This window comes from Asterias rubens, chromosome 16 (assembly GCF_902459465.1).
Source record: "Asterias rubens chromosome 16, eAstRub1.3, whole genome shotgun sequence".
Classification (NCBI taxonomy): Eukaryota; Metazoa; Echinodermata; class Asteroidea; order Forcipulatida; family Asteriidae; genus Asterias; species Asterias rubens.
The window spans coordinates 2,713,475-2,739,238 of NC_047077.1; the positions used below are offsets into that span (position 1 = coordinate 2,713,475).

Sequence of the window (25,764 nt, forward strand, 5' to 3'; positions counted from 1 at the left end):
CTGGACAACGGCCTTAAAACCGACATGATGAATGGTTGGCATAAAACTTACTTGGTAAAGAGCAATGCAGAGCTGTTGATAAAACTTTGTGAGAAACGGCTCCCTTTGAAGTAACGGACTTTTTGAGAAAGAGGTAATTTCTCATTCAAATATTTAAAAACTTCAGGCCTGAAGCCTTTTACCAGGCATCTGAAAGCACACACATTTGTGAAGCAAGGGTGTTTTTTCGCATTATTTCTTGCAACTTAGGTGACAAATTGAGCCCAAACTGTCACAGATTGTTTTATTTTATGTATATTATGTTGAGATACACCAAGTGAGAATACTGGTCTTTGACAATATTATCAAACGTGTCCATGTGCCTTAACGAATTTGGGTACTTTTTCAAAATGCCCATAGATTTACATTAAACTTACAGGGTTTGAAGATAATGATAGTGGAAAGCTTCCCTTCAAATTTTACTTACTGAGGTGCTGTAGTTTATGAGAAATGAGTAAAACAATGTCATGAAAATACGTTTGTAAATGATTAAAATAATTTTCGTCTCACGAGACGAAAATTATTTTCGTGACATTGTTTTACTAATTTCCCCAAAGTTACAGCACCTCAGCACGTAGTATTTTCAGGGAAGCTTTCTACTATCATTATTTTCAAACTGTGTAAGTTTAGTGTAAATCTGTGGACATTGTGTTTTTTGGCCTACAAAAGTTACATGGACCCCCTTAAAACACTAACCTGGTAATATCCATACATATTTAGCGCCATACATCTTCAAATGATAAGCTTTGCAGAACACCTTTCTTGCCATTTCCGAATAGAAGCCACCGATAATTATTCGAGCTCCTGTTTTCTGAAAAACAAACAACAGCAAAATGAACAAAGGAATACTTGAAACAAGACTAGACCTCGTGGACACGACGTCATTTGAGTAGGGCGCCCTCACATGGAGACCACAAGGCGGTTGTTCATTGGTCGATCCTGTGCGCCGCGCGTTAAAATCTGCGCACTTCCACTGTTTAAAGGCAGTGGAAACTAATGGCAATTACTCAAAATAGTTATTAGCATAAAACCTGTTTTGGTAACGAGTAATGGGGAGCTGATGATAGTATAAAATATTGTGAGAAACGGCTCAATCTGAAGTAACTAAGTTTTCTAGAAGGAAGTTATTTTCCACGAATTTGATTCCGACACCTCAGATTTAGAATTTGAGGTCTCGAAATCAAGCATCTGAAAGCACACAACTTCGTGTGACCAGGGTGTTTTTTTTTTCATTATTATCTCGAAATTTCGACGACCAATTGAGCTCAAATTTTCACAGGTTTGTGCATATGTTGAGATACAGCAAGTGAGAAGATTGGTCTTTGACAATTACCAATAGTGTCCAGTGTCTTTAATCTTTGGTACAGTAGAAAGGATGACCATCTAGTTTACTTAGGAAAATCAAACAATTTCGATAAATATTTGTGTGAATCACTGGGTTTTACTGCTTAATACCTTTCCGACTATTATTCAATTTATAAACGCTTTTTCAATGTTGCTTTTACAATTCATGTTTGTCTGCATAACTCAAGTAACAAGTTTAATATTGTACTTAACATAATGTACACGTAAACATGTTAAAGGGAAGGTAAGTGTTTGGTAATTGTCAAAGACCAGTCTTCTCACTTGGTGTATCCGAACATAAGCATAAAATAGCAAGTCTTTGAAAATTTGGCTCAATTGGTAATCGAAGTTGCGAGAAAATGGTAAAAGAAAAAACACCCTTGTTGGACGAATTTGTGTGCTTTCAGATAGGAATAAAAGACTTCTAGCTTTATGTCTGTAATTATTCAAATGAGAAATTAACTCTTTCTCAAAATCTATGCTATTTCAGAGGGAGCAGTTATTCACAATTTTTTATACTATCATCAGCTCTCCATTACTTGTTACCAAGTAAGTTTTTATGGTAATTTTGTTTTGAGTAATAATTACCATACGTGTACCTTCCTTTTAATGCAATTTTATTGTAAACCAAATTCCCTTATAGTATTTGACTTTTTATTTGGTTACGGCCGTTTTATATAAAATAAATAATTAAAAAAATATTAAATATATATAAAAATGTCACCTCGATGTTTTCAACTTGTGCCTCTGGGTCACCCAAAAAACTCTCGGCGGCAATAATTGAGATGTTGTGCTCTGCTGCTTTCTCCTGCAGATCGACCATCGCCTATAATGACAAAATATACATGAATGGTTAAAGGCAGTGGACACTATTGGTAATTGTCAAAGACCAGTCTTCTCACTTGGTGTATATCAACATTATGCATAAAATAACAACCTGTGAAAACTTGAGCGCGATTGATCGTCGGAGTTGCGAGATAACTAAAATGACAGAAAAAACACCCCTTTCACACGAAGTTGTGTGCTTTTAGATGCTTGATTTCGAAACCTCGAATTCTAATCTTGAAGTATCGAAATCAAATTCGTGGAAAATTACTTCTTTCTCGAAAACTACGCCACTTCAGAGGGAGCCGTTTCCCATAATGTTTTAAACCATCAACCTCTCCCCATTGCTCGTTACTAAAAAAGGTTTATGCTGATAATTATTTTGAGTAATTACCCATAGTGTCCACTGCTTTTAAAGGCACCAGCGTCGATTTCACAAAACTCTTCCTAACTTAGGATTAATCTTTTGACTTTAGGACGAGTCTAACCCTGCACTGTAGCATGCAGACCTTAAAATTAATCCTAAGTTTGGACGAGTTACTCGTCCTCACTCGAAATATGACGAGTCCTAACTCTTTGTGAAACCGACGGCTGGACACTAATGATAATTAAGAAATATGAATAGTAAACTTGCGGGTACATGCATGTGTAATCCTTTTAGAGTGTTTCAAACAGTATACTCTGCTCGTCTTCAGGAGAGTGCTGGACTACTGGTGGTGGTGAAGCTTATGTATGGCTAATGATAATTGCTCAATTGTAACAATTGTAAGAAACGGCACCCTCTGAAGTAACGTCGTTTTCGAGGAGTTAAAATTAGTTATTTCTCACCACTAGAATTTAATTTCGAGACCTCATAACTTGATTTTGAAGTCTTGAGCTCAATCATCTTAAAAGCACAATTTAGCTAAACATTTTCAAAGGTTTGTTAGATACACCAAGTGGGAAGACTGCATGGTCTTTGACAATTACCAAAAGTTACAGTGTCTTGAAAGGAGTATTACAGAATAAGATTTTGAAAACAGTTGCAGGCAGTGTAAGCACCTTGTGTAACCCACCATTTTGTTTTTGTTTACCCATAAACACCAATGTGTGTTGGCACTGTATACTCTCCCGAGCTTCCATTCCCAAACTCTGTGAAAAAAAATCGCAGGTGTATTACTCGGGTGGGTGTCGAACCCACGAACTTTGCAGCTCTAGAGTAGTGTCATACCAACTAGACAACCGAGATTTTCCGGTAGCTAGAGGCGGTTCGAATCCTAGTAGAATATTAGTCATGCTACAGCTGTATAGGCCGTTTTCAAAAATGAGGTCGTTCATATTTTGGCACGTAGGGCCTCTTTGATTGCAACTTTCATTTGTTGTCACTCATCTTTTCTGTGTAGCTGACCCAAATTTTGTCATTTTAATCAGCCCGTTTTTTTTTGTTTTTTTGTTTTTTTACATTTTTCTCGTGCAATATTCTATTTTCATACTTATGAATGCTTGCAGTTGTTGGTTGCATTTGAATAACTGTGTTCGATTGAAAGTTTTTTCAATTATAGAAAGGTCTAGAAATAAATAAATCTTGACGAAAAAGAAGGAAATAAGACCGGAAAGATTTTTGGTAAAGGTTAATTTTTTCTATGATAATTGAGCTTGGCAAGATGGAAACACGAATGGCCGAGTTAGTCAAGGTCAGATTAAGTACAACCTGAGCCTTAAAGGCACCGGTCACCTTTGGTAACAATTGTCAAAAACCAGTATTCTCACTTGGTGCATCTGAACATAATGCATACAATAACAAAGCTATACAAATTTAGACTCAATTGGTCGTCGAAGTTGCGAGAGAAAAATGAAAGAAAATGAAACACTCTTGTCACACGAAGTTGTGTGCTTTCAGATGGTTGATTTCGGGACCTCAAACTCTAATTCAGAGTCGAATTCAAGTTCGTTTCTTTCTCGAAAACTACGTTACTTCAGAGGGAGCCGTTTCTCCAATATTTTTTTTTTTTTACTATCAACAGCTCTCTATTGCATACCCAATAAGTTTGTTATGCTAAAAATTGTTTTGAGTAAGCACCAATAGTGTCCACTGCCTTAAAAGGGAAGATTATGAAACAATCTATCTATAAATACTAATTTGGGACTGTTGCCGTCATTCATAACGGGAGAATTTGCCGTGTTTTTGTGACTTGTTTTCTTTCCATTTGAAGCCATTGTTTATGTACAATTTTCTCTTTTAAAAATTTGAGTTGCACCGATTTGTTCATACATAACGACAAATATGCTCTTCGTTTCAATTTACTGGTACATTATTTTGGTTGAGACTTTTCAAAAAAGGCCCAAAATGATAGAATTACAGAAGCCTTTTTGACTCGTTAAATATTCACACAGAGGTCACGCACAAAAAAACGGATGAATAATTTTCAGATGAACGGAAAGGAAATTCAGTGTGCTGCGGATTGACTGTTACCTTCGAAAAGAGGTAGACTGACTGGTGAAGTGTGACCACTTTCCGCCAATTGAAGAGCTCAAAAACAGCAAACTTGATCACGTTAAATACCGTCTCGGGGGGAAACATTCGGAATAATCTCGGGTAGATTTCTCGATCAGATAAAGCAGGAGATGAGGCTGAGTACGAAAGCTGTAAGGAACAGAGAAAAAAGGATGAAGCAATACTTAAGGAATGCTTAAAGGGAAGGTACACGTTTGGTAATTACTCAAAACAAATATTAACTTAAAAACTTGGACTTGGTAACGAGCGTTGGAGAGCTGTTGATAACATAAAACATTGTGGGAAACGACTCCCTCTGAAGTAACGTAGTTTTTGAGAAAGAGGTACATTCTCACTAAAATAGTAAAAGTAAAATAGTAAAAGACTTCTAGCTAGTCTTATCTGAAAGCACACAAATTCGTCTAACAAGGGTGTTTTTTCTCTCAGCATTTTCTCGCAACTTCGATGACCAATTGAGCCCAAATTTTCACAGGCTTGTTATTTTATGGTTATGATGGGATACACTAAGTGAGAAGACTGGTCTTTGACAATTACCAAACGTGTACCCTCCCTTTAAGGACGCAAGCGTATTTGGCTGGGGATTTAAAGGGTCTATGTAACTTTTGTAGGACCAAAAACACAATGTCCACAGATTTACACTAAACTTACACAGTTTGAAGGTGATGATCGTAGAAAGCTTCCCTGAAAATATTACGTGCTGAAATGATGTAGTTTTGGGGAAATGAGTAAAACAATGTTATGAAAATAATTTTCGTCTCATGAGACGAAAAGTATTTTTATGACGTTTTTTTTACTCATTTCTCAAAAACTACAGCACCTCAGTAAGTAATATTTGAAGGGAAGCTTTCCACTATCATTATCTTCAATCCCTGTAAGTTTAATGTAAATCTATGGACATTTTGAAAAAGTACCCGAATCCTTTAACGTCTCTTGTAAGGGGATGAAAACGTTGGCTCTGAAAAGCAAGCTTGTGGAAGTGTCGTGGCCGAGCGGATAAGAGCAACACACTCTGGTGTTTCTGATCAGCAGAGTGTGGGTTCAAATCCCCAGCCGAGACACTTGTGTCCTTAAGCAAGACACTTGACCATTGCTTCGTCCTTCGGGATGGGACGTAAAGCCGTTGGTCCCATGTGTTGTGCAACGCATGTAAAAGAACCCAGGGGTGGATTTCACAAAGGTAGTCCTAACTTAGGACTAGTCCTAGGCAATGCTAAGAGATAGGACCGGTCCTAAGTTAGGACCAGTAACTCATCCTAACTTAGGACTGGTCCTATCTCTTAGCATTGCCTAGGACTAATCCTAAGTTAGGACTACCTTTGTGAAATCCACCCCAGTGCACTTATCGAAAAGAGAAGGGGTTTGCCCCGTGTTCCTGGTTGTGGCAGCTTCATGCGCCGTAGCACCTTGTAAACCTAATAATTGGGTCTCAGAATCATTCACTGCAATAACCTATCTTTCTGAAAGTTTGTATATATACTCATCGCCTTGAGTACACTGTTTGGTAGATACGTGCGCTATATAAGACTTCGATATTATTACCTGTCTTATACTAGTCTAGCCTTACTTGTATAATATTCCAGTGGTGTGATGCCTGGGCAGTAGGCTCTGTAGAAATTGAACATCCGTCACCAAGGATCATGATCTTAGTGGTAGTGGTGTTGTACAACTCTCTATACATCATGTCAGTGGCTGTCCCTCCATCACACTATATACACACAATAAGAAAATGGATGGGACGTGTAATTAAGATGGTACAAGGTGTAGATATTGACACCAGTGGTGTTAAACATAGATAATATAGGTACACCAGAGAGAATGTTAATACTAAACATACCCTTTAAGCAAGACAGGTGTGAAAATGAATAATCAGAAACGCAACAGCAACAAATCCTGGTAAATATGATACTGGAGACCTTTGGTAATTGTCAAAGACCAGGGGTCGATTTCACAAAGAGTTAGGACTCGCTGCATATTGCGCCACAGCACCTTGTAAACCATACAAGGTGCTTTTTAAAGGAATTGGTCTCATACTTCAAAAAAACGTAGCTCCACAATAGGCTACCTTGCAGGAAAACACAGAGTGTTGAGCGCCAATGGTTTCAAATCCTACTCAATTTCTGATGTCCTTGTTTTCTAACGTGCACTCAATTACGCCCAAGGACATGAAGACTCAGAATAAAGACATGTAAATGTTTCCAGGGCAAGAGATCTGCAGATATCCCTTGAAATGATGTATAAATAAGTGAACCACACATCTGCCCGACCCCGACCATCATAGACAAACATCATTAGGGACACACATAGCTAGTGGACCCATTTTAATGAGGGACTTCTATATTTGTTCTTACATTTAAAGGCACTGGACACTATTGGTAAATACTCAAAATATTTATTAGCATAACACCAGGGGTGGATTTCACAAAGAGTTAGGACTCGTCTTATCGCGAGTAAGGACGAGTAACTCTTCCTAACTTGGGATTAATCTTAAGGTCTGCATGCTACAGTGCAGGGTTGGGACTCGTCCTAAGTCCTAATTGAAGTCTTAAGTTAGGAAGAGTTTTGTGAAATCGACGGCTGTCTTCTCACTTGGTGTATCTCAACATGCATAAAATAGCAAACCTGTGAACAGTTGAACTCAATTGGTTTTCGAAGTTAGAAGATATTATATAACACCCAAGCAGATCCTTGCCATTTGATTGGAGGATTGTCCGTCACGTGATAGCAAATAAAAGTACCATTGCACGCTGAGTCACTCACCGTGCTTTTTCGTTCCATCCGAAAAGTACCATTGCACGCTGCCAGCGTGCAATGGTACTTTTCGGATGGAACGAAAAAGCTGAGTAAAAACATCACTGCGTGCGCGTTGTCTTCGGTAACGCAGCAAGGCATATTAGTAAAATTACTAGCATTCGTCTTCTACATTTTGTTTGTTTTGAAAGTTGTATCTTTCAATCAAAATGACAAAGATCTACTTGGATGTTATATAAAACAAATAATGAATGTTTTTCATTCGTGCAATGGTGCGAATATGTTCATTCGTTGAAAGCTGGAATGTTCCATTCAACTCGGCTCCGCCTCGTTGAATAGTATACACATAATGAATGTTTATGAGTGCAATGGTGCGAATATGTTCATGAGTTGAAAGATGGAATGTTCTATTCAACGAGGCGGAGCCGAGTTGAATGGACTATTCCAGCTTTCAACGAATGAACATATTCGCACCATTGCACGAATGAAAAACATTCATTATTTGTTTTATATAACATCCAAGTAGAACTTTGTCATTTTGATTGAAAGAAACAACTTTCAAAACAAACAATTTCAACTGTAGAAGCCGAAAGCTAGTAATTTTACTATGCCTTCTTGCAGTAACACCTGCTGCGTTACCAAAGACACGCGCACGCAGTGATGTTTTTACTAAGCTTTTTTGTTCCATCCGAAAAGTACCATTGCACGCTGGCAGCGTGCCAGCGTGCAATGGTACTTTTCGGATGGAACGAAAAAGCACGGCGAGTGACTCAGCGTGCAATGGTACTTTTATTTGCTATCACGTGACGGACAATCCTCCAATCAAATGGCAAGGATCTGCTTGGGTGTTATATAAAACATTCCATCTTTCAACTCATGAACATATTTGCACCATTGCACTCATAAACATTCATTATGTGTATACTAATTAGAGGAATCTCCCTTGTCACACGAAGTTGTGCGCTTTCAGATGCCTTTAATTCGAGTCCTCAGCTGAGTTCTCGAATTCAATTCAAATACCTCAGTGAGAAATTACTTCTTTCTCAAAAACTACGTTAGTGTAGAGGGAGCCTTTTCTCATGATGTTTTATACTATTAAAGGCAGTGGACACTATTGGTAATTGTCAAAGACTAGCCTTCACAGTTAGTGTGTCTCAACATAAGCATAAAATAACAAACCTGTGAAAGTTTGAGCTCAATCGGTCATCAAAGTTGCGAGATAATATTGAAAGAAGAAAACACCCTTGTCACACGAAGTTGTGTGCGTTTAGACGGTTGATTTCGAGACATCAAGTTCTAAATCTGAGGTCTCGAAATCAAATTCGTGGAAAATTACTTCTCTCTCCAAAACTATGGCACTTCAGAGGGAGCTGTTTCTCACAATGTTTTGTACCACCAACCTCTCCCCCATTACTTGTCACCAAGAAAGGTTTTATGGCTATAATTATTTTGAGTAATTACCAATGGTGTACGGTGCCTTTAAAAGTGCTTGCTATGTGAACCATTCACAGATGACATTGCACTCTGTGAGTCAACCATGAACAGTGTGAGATCGCATGCGCCGTAAACCCCTAGATAAGCAGGGCTTATAGGATGAGTAGTCAACCATATACAAACCTCACACTCAATTTGAGAACAGGCATCACATTATAATTGTAACACTTGTGGTATCTTATATAGCGCACATGTCCGTCACTCCGTGACTCTCCTGGCGCTGTAACATACAGTATTTGGGACCACGTTTGAATTATGAGACCCTATCCTGATTATAGCACCATGTAATGTTTTTACAAGGTCATGAAAGAAGTTCATCAGACTGATAAAATATCAACTTAATCAATGAATTTTCTATGAAACACAGCCAAATACTAACGTAGTTTTCGTTTACGTTTCGACAAGCGTTGGCGCAATTTGCTGCCGATCGGACCAGGAACACCGGGGCGAACCTCTTCTCTTTTCTATAAGTGCACTGGGTTCTTTTACATGCGTTACACAACACATGGGGCCAACGGCTTAACGTACCATCCGAAGGACGAAGCAATGGTGAAGTGTCCTGCTTAAGGACACAAGTGTCAGAAATACACATCAGACTTCAAATTCATGGGTCAATGATGGCCTTATCAGAGAGTGACATATAGAATGAATAATAAAATCGAACATGGTAATGTTTTAATCTAATAAAGAACAGGTCTAAAAATAGATCGGATGATTTTTTTTTTTTACTTAAACCGATGTATTTAGTACCAATGTCCTTGGAAATTATTTCGTGTAAAACTATACTTGTGTCAGAAAAATCACCCCTTAATATTAAAATCTCATTTTAATTGGTTGTTATAGGAAACTGCACTGAAACCCTCGCTTATACATATAGGTATGCTTAAAGGCAGTGGACACTTTTGGTAATTGTCAAAGGCCAGTCTTCTCACTTGGTGTATCTCATCATATATGCATAAAATAACAAACCTGTGAAAATTTGAGCTCAGTCGGTTATCGAAGTTGCGAGATAATAATGAAAAAAAAAAACCTTGTCACACGAAGTTGTGTGCTTTCAGAAGCTTGATTTCGAGACCTCAAGTTCTAAATCTGAGGTCCTGAGGTCTCGAAATCAAATTCATGGAAAATTACTTCTTTCTCGAAAACTACGTCACTTCAGAGGGAGCCGTTTCTTACAATGTTTTATACTATCAACCTCTCCCCATTACTCGTTACCAAGTAAGGTTTTATGCTAATAATTATTTTGAGTATTTACCAATAGTGTCCACTACCTTTAAGGCCCCATTCAAAAAATACTTGACACTCATATTCAGGGGATTTGTTTGTTTATTAATCTTTCCATTGTTGGTAAACAAAACACGATGGTTAGCTCGGGCGGCCGACCAAACTCAACATTTTCTGCAAAAAAAAACCAACACCTTCCAAAAATGGTTGCATTGTTTTCAGTAAATTCCACTCTAAGCCTATGTTTTGTGTATGAAGGTTTTTCTATGCTAAACAACAATGAGTAGGGCACCAGCCAAAACAGTGTATAAATTTCATGGGTTTGGGGCTAGTAACGAGTTTCTGCTTTGTTTCTGTGCTTAGCAAATGTTTCTCTTAACATGCTTTATGTATAAAGCCATGAACCTTCACTCTAACTTTAAGTCTATAATGATGACTCCATTCATAATATGTTATACCAGTGGGGAGGTAGTGCTTTCTGCTCTACCAGCCAGGCTTCTGATGGATGATACCCAAGCCTACATCTGTATGGACTGTAAAGGGGGTAACCCTGTTTCATCCCTAGGAGCATGGCAACGGCCCCTGGAAAACAATAAATTGTAGCACACACCTTGAAGTGGCCTTCGGGGCTCGTGTAGCTGGCGACTTGCATAACAAAAACAAGTCGAGTTGATAGTTTCGAGCAACAATACACGTCTAATTTCTTCGCAATTAGTGAAATCGAACTGACTCTATTATCAGGGCAATATTGAACGAGAACAAGTTCCACAGCAGAAAATATAAACATACAGATATATTGGTTTTTCTTCATAATTTTCTAAGAATAGTAGGACACAGTTTCAAAAAAGGTCTGATGAGCTAAAGATTTGTTTTTTCCTGTCAAAATTGACTCACTTTGGACAAGGCCACTCGATGTGTCGATATTATACATTTGGTACAAAAATAACCTTTTTGATATTAAACACGCTGCACGCAGTTATGCCTTGATTGACGTTGAAGGACAGAGCCAGTAAAAATTGCCATGGAGAATTATTACTCAAATAAATTGTTAGCATAAAATCTGCCTGGATGGACGTTGAAGGACAGAGCCAGTAAAAATTGGCATGGAGAATTATTACTGAAATAATTGTTAGCATAAAATCTTACTTGGTAACGAGCGAAATGAGAGCTGAAGTAACGTAGCTTTTAAGAAAGAAGTAATTTCTCACTAAAATAGTTGAAGTGAATTCGAGACCTCGGCTGAATACAGATCTTCCGTTATTCTCTCGCAACCTTGACGACCAAAAGAGTTTAAATTTTTACAGGTTTGTTATTTTTATGCATAATTATGTTGAGATACATCAAGTGAGAAGACTGTTTTTTTTTACAATTACTTAAAGTGTCAAGTGCCTTTGAAGCGATACACAATGTCCGCAGCTTTTCTTTAAACTTACACGGTTTGAGAAATGAGTAAAATAATGTCCCCCAAAAAAAACGTTCGTCTCGGCAGACGAACATTATTTTAACGTAGGCCTACGACGTATTACTTTACACTATTGGTATTTAAAACCAACATATTTCAATACTTAAAAAGATCACAATAGTTCTAATACTACAATACAAAAGACATTATGAACAAAATGCTGAGAATCCAAAACAAAAGCCTGCTGGCAGAAATGTACTAAGGAAAAATATATGAACGATAAAAAAAACAGATAAAAAGAATAACAGCTAGAAATGTGTTTTCAGTCCTCACAAAGTTTGTGAGATAGGGCATGAAACCGGTGCTCGTCTCTTGATAATGATTTTTTTGTCAGTTTTCGAAACTGTTTTCATTTAAACAGACTACTTATATTGAACATTGTGAACTGCGGAAACTCCCATAATGACCTTTGTTTACAATAAGTGTGACCTTGTACATTCTTTAAGTATTCTGGCAGGCAATATACTGCACTGGTCCTATGGGAAAGTTGACATTTCGTGCCATAATTTCCACATAAAACCAAGAGTTATGAAAGTAAAAGCTGGACAACTTTTGAGATGTGCCCCCTTTCATCATATCAAAAGTCGATAAGAATTAGACAGTGCAATCTCCATAAAATATAAGATTTTATATTTTATTACATTGAGCTGTGTACAAATCATGCCTGCAGGAAGTCCAGGCTCTGTGGCTGTTTTGTAAACATGTGATGTCACAGGTCTCGTCTATAGGAAGTGTACACCATTTTTGTTTGTGTATAGCTTTAGAGTGTGTGGTTCAGGTAGCAACGCTACGAGAGTTTGATTACAGTGAAGCGAAAATTGACATTGATTTTCACAGCAAAGTGGTCGGGTAAAAATGTCATCAATTTTCCCTTGATTTTCGCGCTTAAAGTTCCGTAGCTGGCTTTTGGTTAGAGGCCACTCAATAAAACAAAAAAATCGGTAATCAGACTTTTTAATTGTCAAAGACCAGTCTTCATACGTGGTGTATCTCAATATATGCATAAATTAACATACCTGTGAAAATTGGAACTCAATTAGTCATCGAAGTTGCGAGAAAATAATAGACGAAAAACACCTTTGTTGCACAAGCCGTGTGCTTTCAGATGCTTGATTTCGAGACTTCAGCTGAGGTCTCGAACTCAATTCAAACATTTTAGTAATAAATGACTTCTTTCTCAAAAACTACGTTACTTCAGAGGGGGCCGTTTCTCACAATGTCTTTATCTCTCCGTTGCTCGTTACCAAATTCGTTTTATGCTAACACTTATTTTGTGTAATTACCGACAGTGTCCAGTACCTTTAAGGCTTGTCCATTATTTCAACGTTTTCTAAACCTGGCATCCAACATTGATTTCGTGTGAACGAAGCGTTAATGGTTTTCAAACGGAAGGTCGTTTGGGAAACACTCTAAAAATAAATTGCAATGAAAACTTACTTGGTCGGAAATACATCGGCTATGGGGAATAAAAAGGCATTGAATCTGAGAAACGATTCTGTCAGGTACGTTTTACAGACGGTGTTCTGCGTGGACATAGTCGCTGCCCCAGTTTCGATATGTACTTTACTTTCATATTACTCCAAACCAATTGTTTTACTTTCCAAACAATAGGAAGCTTTCGACTCGGGACGGAACGAGGGAGGGGACGGTAAAAAGCGTATTTGTTTTCCCCAAGGAAGATGAGACCACTTAAGCATAAATGCGCGCGTTGTATAAAAGTGTGGTGCAATTCCAACCAAGCATGCACTTAATAGCTTTTTGTGTACTCAGTGGAAGTGTGGACCAAGACAGAAGACGGAACGTACATGTAAAACGCATGGAGCTGGCATGGAGACACAGTTCATGACTTTACTTGTATGCAATACAATTGGAGGGTAGGCCTACCTAGACGAAACCATTACAAACGGTTACACACAATTTTCAAAGACCAACTCCCCCAAGACAAGGACACTATATTGGTTATTGTCAAAGTCCAGTCTTCTCACTTGGTGTATCTCAACATATGCATAGAATAAAAAACCTGTGTGAATTCGAGTTCAATCGGTCATCGAAGTTGCGAAATAATAATTAAAGAAAAACACCCTTGTCACTCGAAGTTATGTGCTTTCAGATGATTGATTTCGAGACATCAAATTCTAAATCTGAGGTATCGAAATCAGATTCGTGGAAAAAAATACTTCTTTCTCGAAAACTACGTTACGTCAGAGAGAGAGAGAGCTGTTTCTCACAATGTTTTATACTATCAACCTCTCCCCATTACTAGTTACCAAGTAAGATTTTATGTTAAAAACAATTTTGAGTAATTACCAATAGTGTCCACTGCCTTTAAAATGAAGCGTGAAGAGACAGAATCACGCACTTGTACAACTGGCGGGAAGCCAAATTCGCGCGAGACTTGCACAGTCTATTATTAGTTTAGCGGATGGCAGCTCTATTGTTATACTCACCTCAACTTTATAACCCAATCCCAACTGACAATCACTTTCATGTAAATGAACAATGGGATTGATTTGCAATGCAGAATTTACTCGACAACCTTTTGTTAGTAGGGATTATTTGATTATGGAATTGAACTGAGTTACACAAGTAAAAGTACTCTCTAGTAAATCTGCAATTCATTTGATGTCAAGAAATAGAGGTTACGGTATTGTCAGGACGGAACTATCGGCAAGGAGTTAACAGCCAATATTTTAAGCATCTTTTTTAGTTTGTATGTGCAAGCACGCTCATGTTGTACAGTCAATAGTTCCACTTCATTGGAAATAATATGATAATAAGAGATGTTAAATTTGCATCGGGGATAAAGAATATTAAAAAAACAAATTTCAAAACCATCGGTGTATGGGTAAAAACCAAAATTAATATTGGAAATATGGTTTAAAATCGAAAGCCTTTCATAATGAATGGAACTTGTATATTCCTGTCAATAACTTTTAGTCCCAAGCTTTAACAGAAGGTTCTTATTACATAGCGCTTTATCACACCCGCCACTTTGTATAAGTTTACTTTTGAATTATGGTAAACTTAAACGAGCATGCTTAAAAAAAACTTTGTTTGCGTTATCACAAGGCCGGGCGGCTACTTCGCGGTGAGGGCTACACTTAACCGTTTTAGGCTATCGATCCAAATCAACTGCCACCCGGGGCACATTGGCACCTATCCTGGGCTAAAAAAGGGTAGCCCCCTTCACAGTAAGGGTGTAGGCATGAGTATCAACGCTGGATTTTATATACGAAGCGACATTCACTAATGGAAACAGTGTGGTACCATTTCCAGGTCAGGGGTCAGTTTGATACAAATCAGGGTCAGATTGATACAGTTTCCGAGTCAGTTTTATAGAGTTTCTGGGTCAGATTAACACAGTTTGCGGGTCAGATTGACACAGTTTCTGGGTAAGATTCACACAGTTCCGGGTCAGATTTACACAGTTTCTGGGTCAGATTTACACAGTTTGCGGGTCAGATTTACACAGTTTCCGGGTCAGATTTACACAGTTTCCGGGTCAGATTTACACAGTTTCCGGGTCAGATTTACACAGTTTCCGGGTCAGATTTACACAGTTTGTGGGTCAGATTGATACAGTTTGCGGGTCAGATTGATACAGTTTGCGAGTCAGGTAGACAAAGTATGCGGGTCAGGTAGACACAGTGTGCGGGTCAGGTTGATACACGTTGCGGGTCAGTTTGATACAGTTTTCGGGTCAGTTTGATACAGTTTTCGGGTCAGTTTGATACAGTTTTCGGGTCAGTTTGATACAGTTTTCGGGTCAGGTTGACACAGTTTGCAGGTCAGTTTGATACAGTTTCCTGTTCAGATTAACAAACATCATGGGGCAGAATGTTAAAAATCAGGGTCAGTTTCAAAACAAGCTTGACACAGTTTCAACGGGTAAGTTTGACGCAATTTCCAGGTAATTGTTTCACACAGAAGTAGGGCTGACCCTGGTGATTTTGGACAGTGTAAAAAATTATTGGTCCCTACTGCGATGGCAAATTAACATCGCCTCTGGATAGCCTAGTCAACAAGGACGATCCAATACAAACATAAATTAAATCTAACATTCTTTATAGTAGGGCGAGCATTCTTAATAAAGTATAGCAGTATTCACAATACGGTTACACACAGTGACTTAATTGCATTGTTCCCATGTATTAACAAACTTATTGAATACATTTCACACAGTGCTTGATAAGTGACATTAAAAAAAAAACAAGACAACGAGCAGTTAATTATGACTTATGACTAAAAATCTGAAATGCCACTCTGAGTTATCACACAACTTCATATCAAACGAAAGAAATCAACAAATTTATTAAAAATTGTAATAAGTCGTTACCGGCACTTAGCGTACAAGTTCGTTGAAAATTATGTTCATCAATCAATTTCAATAGACGTAAACTATTAATGACAGAACTTGGGTCCCAAGGCCTGTTCAAAAATTGCCAACCAATTTTCTGACGATTTTGATTTCCTGCGGGGATGCTCTGTTTTTGATGTGTTTTATTGGACGAGCATCTGAAAGTGCGTGCTTTAATATTCCTTATGGAGATCGAGGACAAAACAGATAAGGGAAAACAATGGGTCTCAATATGGGAATAAATTTTAAAAAATGGGGTGCCCACAAGGAATTAAGTGTACGAAGTCTATGGGAGGTTCTTAGCTACAGGGACAAAGGAACGGGAAAAAGGGTAACTCGACAGGGATGTAAAAATAGAATATGTGTGTTGTTTCAAAGAGGAATTCAAAATATAAGCCCACACTGCTGTTGTTATGCTGTGTGGACATGAGAATAAAACGTCCTCATAATGTAAGGACTTGAAAACGAAACACTATGTGGACACACACACACGTCCACCCAGTGTTATTCACAGTGTTGACGAATAGGATTTTCTTGAGGTGCACAGAACAATCATAATTATACAAATCTGAAAAGGCTTACGTCGCAGCACGTTTATCCGATGAAATCACTCAAATAAATGTACACGTTGTAGTAAATTAAAGAACAATAGGCCTACGGAATCATACAAACGTTATGCACACATAGCATGCAGTCGATCGACTAAGGCAAAACAACAAATTACATCACTTAAAACCAATTATAACACAGATATGGAAAGATACGCCACTCTATGTTTATCCAATGAAATCGTTCTATCAAAATGTACCTATACACAATACATCAAAGTAATACAACTATAGACCTATGACGTACAGCCATAATACATATAAAATGATTGACCCGCTGCAAACAGGCGGTCAAAAAGACAAAACAACAAATTACATCACCACAGACCAATTATATTTGTCTGCCTTTCATGCAACAGTCACTGTCCAGTGCGATGTTACACATGCAACAGTCGTAGGTAGCGCGAGGTAAGTGCGACTGACTCACACACACATACTGGGATCGAGGGTGTGTGTATCGTCTGGGATCGAGGGTGTGTGTATCGTCCCCGCAGCTACACCGCGCTGTAACTACACACCGCGCTTAACAATTACCGTCTTGACTTCAAGACTACCTCAAACCAATCATGGAAATATGTCAGTATACGTTGATCCAATGAAAACATATTTTACCCAATAAATCATGGCATGTAAGCACAGGCTGTTATTATTACCATCCCAATGGATGCTAAACTAGATTTGATACGACCCTACGCGACTTTACAAAAACATCTTCTATTTGTTTTTGTTGGACTTTATTAGTTTGTGATTGGAACTCGAAACGCATTGCATTCAGTGATCGAGTTTTTAATCGAGACACACCCGTAAACCATGCAGTGAATTTATCATCAATATGAGTTGTGACGTTGTATTGACAAAGCCGAGGAATTTTTTGCCAATTTAGTAAATTTAATCTGGAAATTGCATGTAAGCGGCGGTGGGTGGGAATTTCTTCTCGCTTGGGGATAGTATATCAAAATGAATCAATGCGTTACAATGTTACAATACGTTTTGTCAGCAAACGGGTTTTAAATCGAGTTACACACCCGCAAGGGAAACTAACAGAGTAGAATTTAGATGCTCTAGCACGATTTGAACATTAAATTTAGCAAGATGTGATCATCGCACTATAACAAGTGAATCATATAATATCGAACTTTGGAACGTGTTTCGTGTCAACTGTGCTTGTATATTTATACACGTCTTGCGGCATATTATAGGTAGGCCTAGACAAAAATAAACCTAAACCAACGTATCATGTTTAAACCGCCACAGCTGCTTTGCAACTAAAACGCGTAACTGTTATTACAGCTGTGCAAACTTTAGTGGGTACAGCTTTTGTTTTCTAGGTTTACAAGGTGCTAGGGCGCATACAGCAGCCACAGCCAGGAACACCGGGGCGAACCCCTTCTCTTTTCGATAAGTGCGCCAGCCTGGTTAATTTACATTCGTTACACAACACATGGGACCAACGGCTTTACGTCCCATCCGATGGATGAAAATCTAAAGATTCTATTGTACCGTCGGTGATTGGATTAATCATTGAGACCCAAGCTTTCTAAAAAAGATTAATGACGTCATCATCGCTTGTTCGGTCGTCTACATTATGACACTGTGAAGGGAAGCGTTGATCAAAAAAGAATTCGAAACTTTTGAGTTCTCAGTTTTTTTAAACTAAAGATTAAACAGTTAGTGACTTTGGTTGGTAGTCGTGCAATTTGGCTTTACCAAAAACACTCGTTACGGAGGATGAGTTGTCATTAAACTAGCCTGTTATTCGGGAGGCTGTACAAATGTGTTGTCAGGTCTAATCATCTTTCAAAAGTGCACTAAACCTAAGATAGCCAAAGGTTTTTCAGATTGACCCTAAAGACAGCGGTCAGTGATAATGTCCCATGATGATACTTGCTTTTATGCAGGTGTGAACAAGATGGACTACCAGAGTAAGCACCAAGATTACGACACGACAGCCGAGATAGCAGGTCACTGTCTCAGACATACTGAGCTGGCAGTGAGCAAGCCGGTGCATGCAATGGACCCCTACTCATCAGGGTCACTGTTCCCGTGGCAGACAAACGTACACACCACCTAAGTTGACACCTTGTGCCGGGACTCTGGCCTGCAACAGGATGAGCTGCGTACAGCAATGGGAGACCAACGTGTTTGGAGGGACATAATCCGATGCTCCGTATCGACTGAATAAATGTACGAACAAAATAATGCCTTGTTTAAAAAAGTACACTAAAACTACCCCAGCAGTGTAGGTGATTGCACTTTGGGACTCTACGAAAATGTTGATGCAATGCGAAAGTAAAACAGCCAGGGGGACCTTTTGCGAGGTCAATCTTGAGCAGATTTACTGTTATAATTGATCTCTTGTTGAAGTGGAAATGAGTGACTATTGACTACGAGTGAACAAGCAGTTATACTAGGAAAAAAATGACGATTTTGCTGATAGCCGAAGACTAATGCAATTTCCCGCTCCGTCGGCCAAATCCAGATGAAATTGCTGCAGCTGACCGGCCGGAAATCAATTCAGTGGTCGCTGAAAATTGTGAAGTATTTATTTTGATTCTTTGTGGACGGGCCAAGAAACCTCTGGTCACAATCGCTATTATTTTGGACATTTATTAAGCGGTAGTGTCTAATACCTTTACTTACACGCTGCGGGTGTAATTGTATTACACGCACTTTTAGGCTTCAGGGCTTAATCAAATTTGCAATTATTGTCTTGTTGTATATTCACGGTTCACTTTGCTCTTGTCCTACTCACCATCGTTTCCTCTCGTGAATTTTGTTAGAAGCTCCTTAGTACATAAGCACCTCTTGATAACTTATCCTGTACGTACACGATAAATCCAAACTTATCTTGTACGTACATATAACATATTGTGTACGTACACGATCAACTCAAACTTACGTTCACGAAGTTATATATAAGTTTAAGATAAGAGAGATGTGTTCAAGTGAAAAATCAAACTTTTCCACGATTTTGATTTCGAGACCTCAGATTTAGAATTGGAGGTCTCGAAATCAAGCATCTGAAAGCACACAACTTCGTGTGACAAGTGTGTTTTCCTTTCATTATTATCTCGCAACTTCGTTGACCGATTGAGCTCAAATTTTCACAGGTTTGTTATTTTATGTTCAGATACAGCAAGTGAGAAGACTGGTCTTTGACAATTACCAATAGTGTCCAGCGTCTTATAGAACAGGAGAACTTGCTATTGATAAAAGTGTAGACTATGTTTAAAATAACATGATGTGAACAACTCAGCTGATAACATGCTATAGGATTGTAGTTCGATTTCCTTATTAAAAACATAACTATAAACAAAACGTTGTACTCGATAATGTGGCAAGCAGTATAATATGTATATAACTTTAGCAAAAAAGTTATAAATATATAACCGTCGTGCTTCGAATCCGGGATACACCACTCATTTGACATGACGAGAAGAGCCATTCTTAAACACGACGCCGTCCCAACCATTTTTCCAGCTAGTGGGAAGTCGAAGAAGGTATATGAAAGACGTGACGAACCCAGAGGAGCATTTGCTAAACGTGAAAAAAATCGGGTAAGTTTGAACTTTGAGGGCATGTTTTTAGCTTTTGCCAAGTGACACGATTTTTTTTTTGGTACCGCATGCGATTCACCGTGCGTGCAGGTCCTATGTGACCGTCCGCACATTATACAGCAGCCATAGTGCGTGCGTGCAGTCTGCTCCGTGGCCGTATTTCTATAATAATACGTAGGCCCACATCTTACAACCCATTTGGTCACTAAAAAGTCGCATAGTTAAATAAAAATAGCAGCTATAGCTTTTGTAAAAACCACTAAGCGTTCAACATGTTCAAGTTTCAATGTACGTATGTGTGTAAAATCGTGTCTAAATTTGTTTTGATGTGCCATGTTCCCAGACGTAATGTACGGGGGCCTGACTACAAATTTTCTCTTCAAATAGCGCGCCTTGAATTACGTCACGAACAGCGCCCTCTCGGGTCGGGGCCTACTCGTAAATTTGTAAATACAATCAAAACCAATATTTTTAAACCTTAGTTATAAGTATAAATTCAGAGAGCAGGTGCATATAGGTGAAGGATGAAAAGAGACAAATTTACTAAAACCTGTACTGTATGTCTTCTCTCTTCCTACAAACGTAATCAAATTAGATTTGTGTATTCTTATTTGATTATGGATGCATGATGCTTGAGTCCAAGTCTCTCAAGTGTTTTCATGCCGGTGAATCGGATGGAACATGGACATTTTTTATAAATTGGTGCATGACATGAAGTAAGGCTGGTTAACTCCGAGCAGTCATAGACACAAAGAAAATACACACTGGCCCCACTGGGCGCGATCAGAAGACAGATTGTAGAATGGATAATTAATTGTGTTTGCGGGCGCAATTCTTGTTCTAACGATCTGAACAGATGAATAGATCTTCACCGTCCCCTACACTAGACATTTAAGTATTCTGAAAATTTACAGATTGGTGTTATACTAATTTTCACAAAATAGTACATTTCAATTCTGAAAGTTTACAGATTGGTGTTATTTCACAAAATAGTACATTTCAAAAGCTGGTTATTTCAAAAACAGTTTCAGTCAATTGATAATTTGTTTTTGCCCATTATAGGCTAATCTGCCATCCCACACTATTTTTTCAAACTATGAGTTAACCCACACATAAATCTCTAATTACATGCCTAAAATAAAAGAGTTATTTTTAAGGGTAGTTCAAGCACGACATGAGTCGGTAAAACGCCGAACGTATTGAAGTCGTTAAAAGACAAAGTCATCAAATTGCAGTTGCATCGCTGCCTGTGAAAATGAACTTTTCTTTTAAAGTGAACCTCTCTTAAAAAGTTGTATGGCTGACTTCACGCATCTTTCCCTGATTGTCCATCATTTACAAGGTCTTGTAGTTTCCTACGGATTTGAACCATCGAAAGGAAAATCAATCCAAGTTCAAACAAGAGTGCCCTTTCTTCACTTATTCCCGTGGATTAGTTTCTATAAACTTTTCACACTCAAGATCCCGTCTTAATGTCCCCTTCCTCCTTGAAGCGAAAAATTTACTTTACCTGAGTGGAGAGAAGACTGTTCTCGTAAATTGCACTTGGGTGATGGGAAAAAACTTCAAGTAACAAACCACAAGGGAAACGGAGAAAAAAGGGTAGGCCTAAATATTCAAATAGCTTGGTTTTAAATTGGCCATCAAATTTTCAAGAGATATGAAAGGAAAAACACCCTTGTTTCAATACTTTGTGTGCTTTCTGATGCATAATAAAAGGCTTGCAGCTGAATTATTTTATTATTTTATTGAGAAATTACCCCCTTGTCAAAGTCTGCGTTACTTCCGATGGAACTGTTTCGCACGTTGTGTTATACTATCAACAGCTCTCTAATGCTCAATACCAAGTCAGGTTTTATGCTAACAATTATTATTTGAGTAGGGCCTAATTGCCAATAGTGTCCAGTGCCTTTACATAAAAAAATGCGTATTTAAACAAAATAAGGGCACAGAAATAGTTTACTTAGAAAAAGGATGATTCTTTTTGCCAACCAAATACTTTGTATAAACAACTCTTGATCACAACTCTCCTGAAGACGGGCAGAGTATACTGTTCGAAACGTCAAGAGCAAACCGACTCTTTTCAGAGCCAAAACGCCCTCAAAAGAGATTTTACTCATGGTTGTACCCGCAAGTTTACTATTCATATTTATGTTTATAGTTACTCTTATTCTCCACACCATGCAATGCCCCAAACGCCATTTAACTCTAGAGCAATAAACAACATTTTAACAGGAGCTCCAAAATATGAAAAAGCAGTGTTTCCAAATCCATTCAAATTACACCAAGAACCTTAACATTCTGACCAGACGTATTCATTATTACCTCTACATTGTGAAAGAGATCATAACGCCTTTATCAATATATTCGCTTCTAAAAGCACATAACATTTCCAGCTTGGCTTTTCTTGTTAACTAGAGAGAGCTTTTAATAAATTAACCTAATTTTTTCGAAAATTATTTCATTTTCAATTGCTGCCAACCGAAACTGGGACATGCTTGCTTTTAAAGCCATATGGCAATCTTGTCATTGTGCTAAGCCGATCGATAAAAGGGTTTCCATGAACACAAGGTTTTTCTCACACAATTTTGAAGGATGAAACAACGCCATTCCGTCAACCTGTGACGTCCTTTTTAGAACGGCTTATGTCCTTGAATTTATACACATACATTTTAGTAGCCACTCTTTAAACAAATGAAATGAAACTTGTTTAGAAGTACAGCAGGTTTCAATAGTATAAAAACAAATAAAATAAAAAACATGTTTAGAAGTCATCTCACATCGAGTGTTCTGGAAAAGATATAATTTTCTACACAAATTCTTTCTGCGTCGATTTTTGGCGATATCTAAAAACAACACACATACCTTTTGGGATGACATTTTCACACGTAAGTTTTTCATTGCATATAATGATAAAAACAAGCGAACAGTTCCAAAATCAAAAGGTACAATCCATGTAATTAAAACCCCAAAAGAACTTAACTTTGACATATAAAATAGCGTTTATGTTTGAATAGTCATTGGCCATTGACTATCGTTTTGGTTCCTCGCATTTATGACTTGTAATCGCTGCGTGAACAACGAGATACCACTGGCTATCTACAAATTGGCCGCCTCATTTAAATAATACCATTAACTTAGCCAAAATTACACGAATAATTTGCATTTTACGAATAATTTGAAACTGACCTTCGTGTCTTTTTGCGAAATGTCGAGCTCGTATCCAGGCAGAATATTCGGATTAGCATTGATGTCTCGAGCGGCCATGAGGGTGGCTGGTAGCTGCGCTTGCCCCCCTGCCCAGAATCCGCTCATAGGATACAGCCCCACAATGTGCAGTTTAGTGACGTTCGAGCTGCACGCTCCGTGCTGGGTGAGACCCGTGAAAAACACACATAACACGGCCAAGGATAACGACGAGCTGCCGCCTGCTATTGTCATACCTCTGAGCACTCGTCGTGTGTAGCTAATTAAGCTAGTCGTGAACATAGTTAAAGACAAGTAGGTCCTACTGATGTCAACCAAGCAATAAATCTACACCAAGGTTTCCAGAATAGGTCTCTTTCACACAAAAACAAACAGCTACTGTGTGGTTGTGTTATTGGTAAAACAGGTTACACATGGTAGTAAAAGCCTGCACGCTGCGAGTGAGTATACGGTGCAGAGCAACTCTCCAAAGGCTACACGCAGTGCGTTGATGCACAACTCTCCATTTAAGTGAATAATCCTCAGAAATCAAGTGCAGTTTGCTTTTTATATCCCCAGACACAAAGACACAACTTAAAATGAGTTTAATAAAGTGGTTAAATTGGCCTGTGGTGGACAGAACCAATCATGGACGCTCTATGTTGTGTGAGATGTGAGTACGTTTGTGAGATGATGCGTTTCGTCATTCTGTGGAATTTCGCAGCTAATGATTGGTCGAAACATCAACTACACGTTCTCTTCAGAAATCCATTGAGATGTTGTCTGCGGCAACGTGTTTGTGCGCTATGCTGACAACAACAAACAGTCGTTGTGTGGAATGTTGTGGCTAATGATTGGTCGAAACATCAACTACACGTTCTCTAGATAACTTCATTTGCTAATCGAATTCGTACACTATGGTATTGTACCATAATCAGATTTTAAACTTTATTTAATGAAGGTGTTCTTCCGGACGGCAACTTCTCACATGTGTGTTATACCAGCCGAGTCTCGCATACAAAAGGTGACCATGAGTTTCCAGGCGCATTTTTTTTCCGACTACGAAATTACCATTGGGCGTAGGACTTTGCAATGGGGATTTTTTCTTCTTCTTAAAACCGATTCTAAAAAGGAAATCCTTAATACAGAATCATGATCTCATGTGTTTGAGGGTGGCAATGCCGAACAGCAATATACCTTATGCGCATGACGTCATTTCAGTAGGGCGCCCTCACCTAGAGGTCAACGGGAGGTTGTTCATTGGCCAACCCCGTGCGTAGCGCGTACACTTGTGCGTTTCGATTTTTTTCGTCATCGTTTTTCCTCTAAGATGGCGGCTGGATAACGTCAATGCATAAGAGAAATCGCCTCCCGGGCACCTCTGGGCCATCGGCTATGGGAGATTAACGCGATGCAATTTTGTGTGATACTTCCAATACGGTTATGTATGGCTTCTCTGGCACACGAAACAGAGATACTGACTAATATAGGAATACCACCAACAAAGGGCTTAATAGCTCAGAAAGTGTAGTATTTCATGTGGAGATTGTTGGTCCAAGTCCAGCTTGGGTAAATGTTTCTTTGTTCAAACCCTAATCTAGTTCAAACTTAAACAGTAAACTTAACTAATCTTACATTTGCACAATAATACCCAAATCGTACCTTGTGTGCTCTCACGTGTGCTCCAAAGTAGCGCCCTCACACATGTTCGTCGGATTTAACTGCGAATCTTCAGAGAACAATGCTTCAAGGCCGTATAACAGTCTGCGAGGACAAAGGTGATCATGTACGTGGGCTCAGCAGCAGCTGTCTGGCTTAAAATACAAGCCTCGAAGTGTGACGTCAGGCTAGATAAAAAGAAGCAAGAGAAACATAAGACTTGAGATTGAGGCCAAGGCTCAGGTTTCCAAAAGGCACGAAGTGCTTAATGAACCGACATCTTTGGTGATTCGTAACCTTCTCTCAAGTCGGATTTCCATTAGCGAATCGACCATTTTTTTTTAATGAACATTATCGTTGAGCGAAGCTTTTTAGCCTTGTGATGCCCCACAAGACTACTTTGTTAAAGACTACACATGAGTGCCATTTTACTGCAGCATGGAAAACCTGTAGGCTTTTGAACAGTCTTGTGAACACCTTTGGCAATTGTCAAAGACCAGTGTTCTCACTTAGTGAATCCCATGACACATAAAATAACAAACCATTTTGAATGGGTCGTCGAAGTTGCGAGAGGGAAGAAAAACCATCCTTGTCGCACAAGTTGTGTGCTTTTAGATGCTTGAATTCGAGACATCAGATGGGAGGTCTCGAATTCAATTCAATTAATTATTTTAGTGACAAATAACTCTCGAAAACTACGGGGCCGTTTCTCAGAATATTTTATACCAACAGCTCTCCGTTGCTCGTTAGCAAGTAAGTTTTTATGT

At 38.6% G+C, this 25,764-nt stretch overlaps 1 protein-coding gene across 1 annotated transcript in view; it reads right to left on the reverse strand.

Annotated features, from left to right (window-relative positions):
* Positions 1-25,180, reverse strand: part of LOC117300946 (gamma-aminobutyric acid type B receptor subunit 1-like) — a 42,198-nt gene extending 17,018 nt beyond the window's left edge. The window contains exons 1-5 of the mRNA XM_033784815.1: positions 25,001-25,180; positions 6,267-6,407; positions 4,661-4,831; positions 2,108-2,209; positions 736-850 (exon numbers count right to left, since the gene is read on the reverse strand). Coding sequence (XP_033640706.1) covers positions 736-850; positions 2,108-2,209; positions 4,661-4,831; positions 6,267-6,383 — 505 coding nt within the window. The 5' untranslated portion in view covers positions 6,384-6,407; positions 25,001-25,180. The remainder of the gene's footprint in view (positions 1-735; positions 851-2,107; positions 2,210-4,660; positions 4,832-6,266; positions 6,408-25,000) is intronic.
* Between the last annotated feature and the right edge of the window lie 584 nt (positions 25,181-25,764).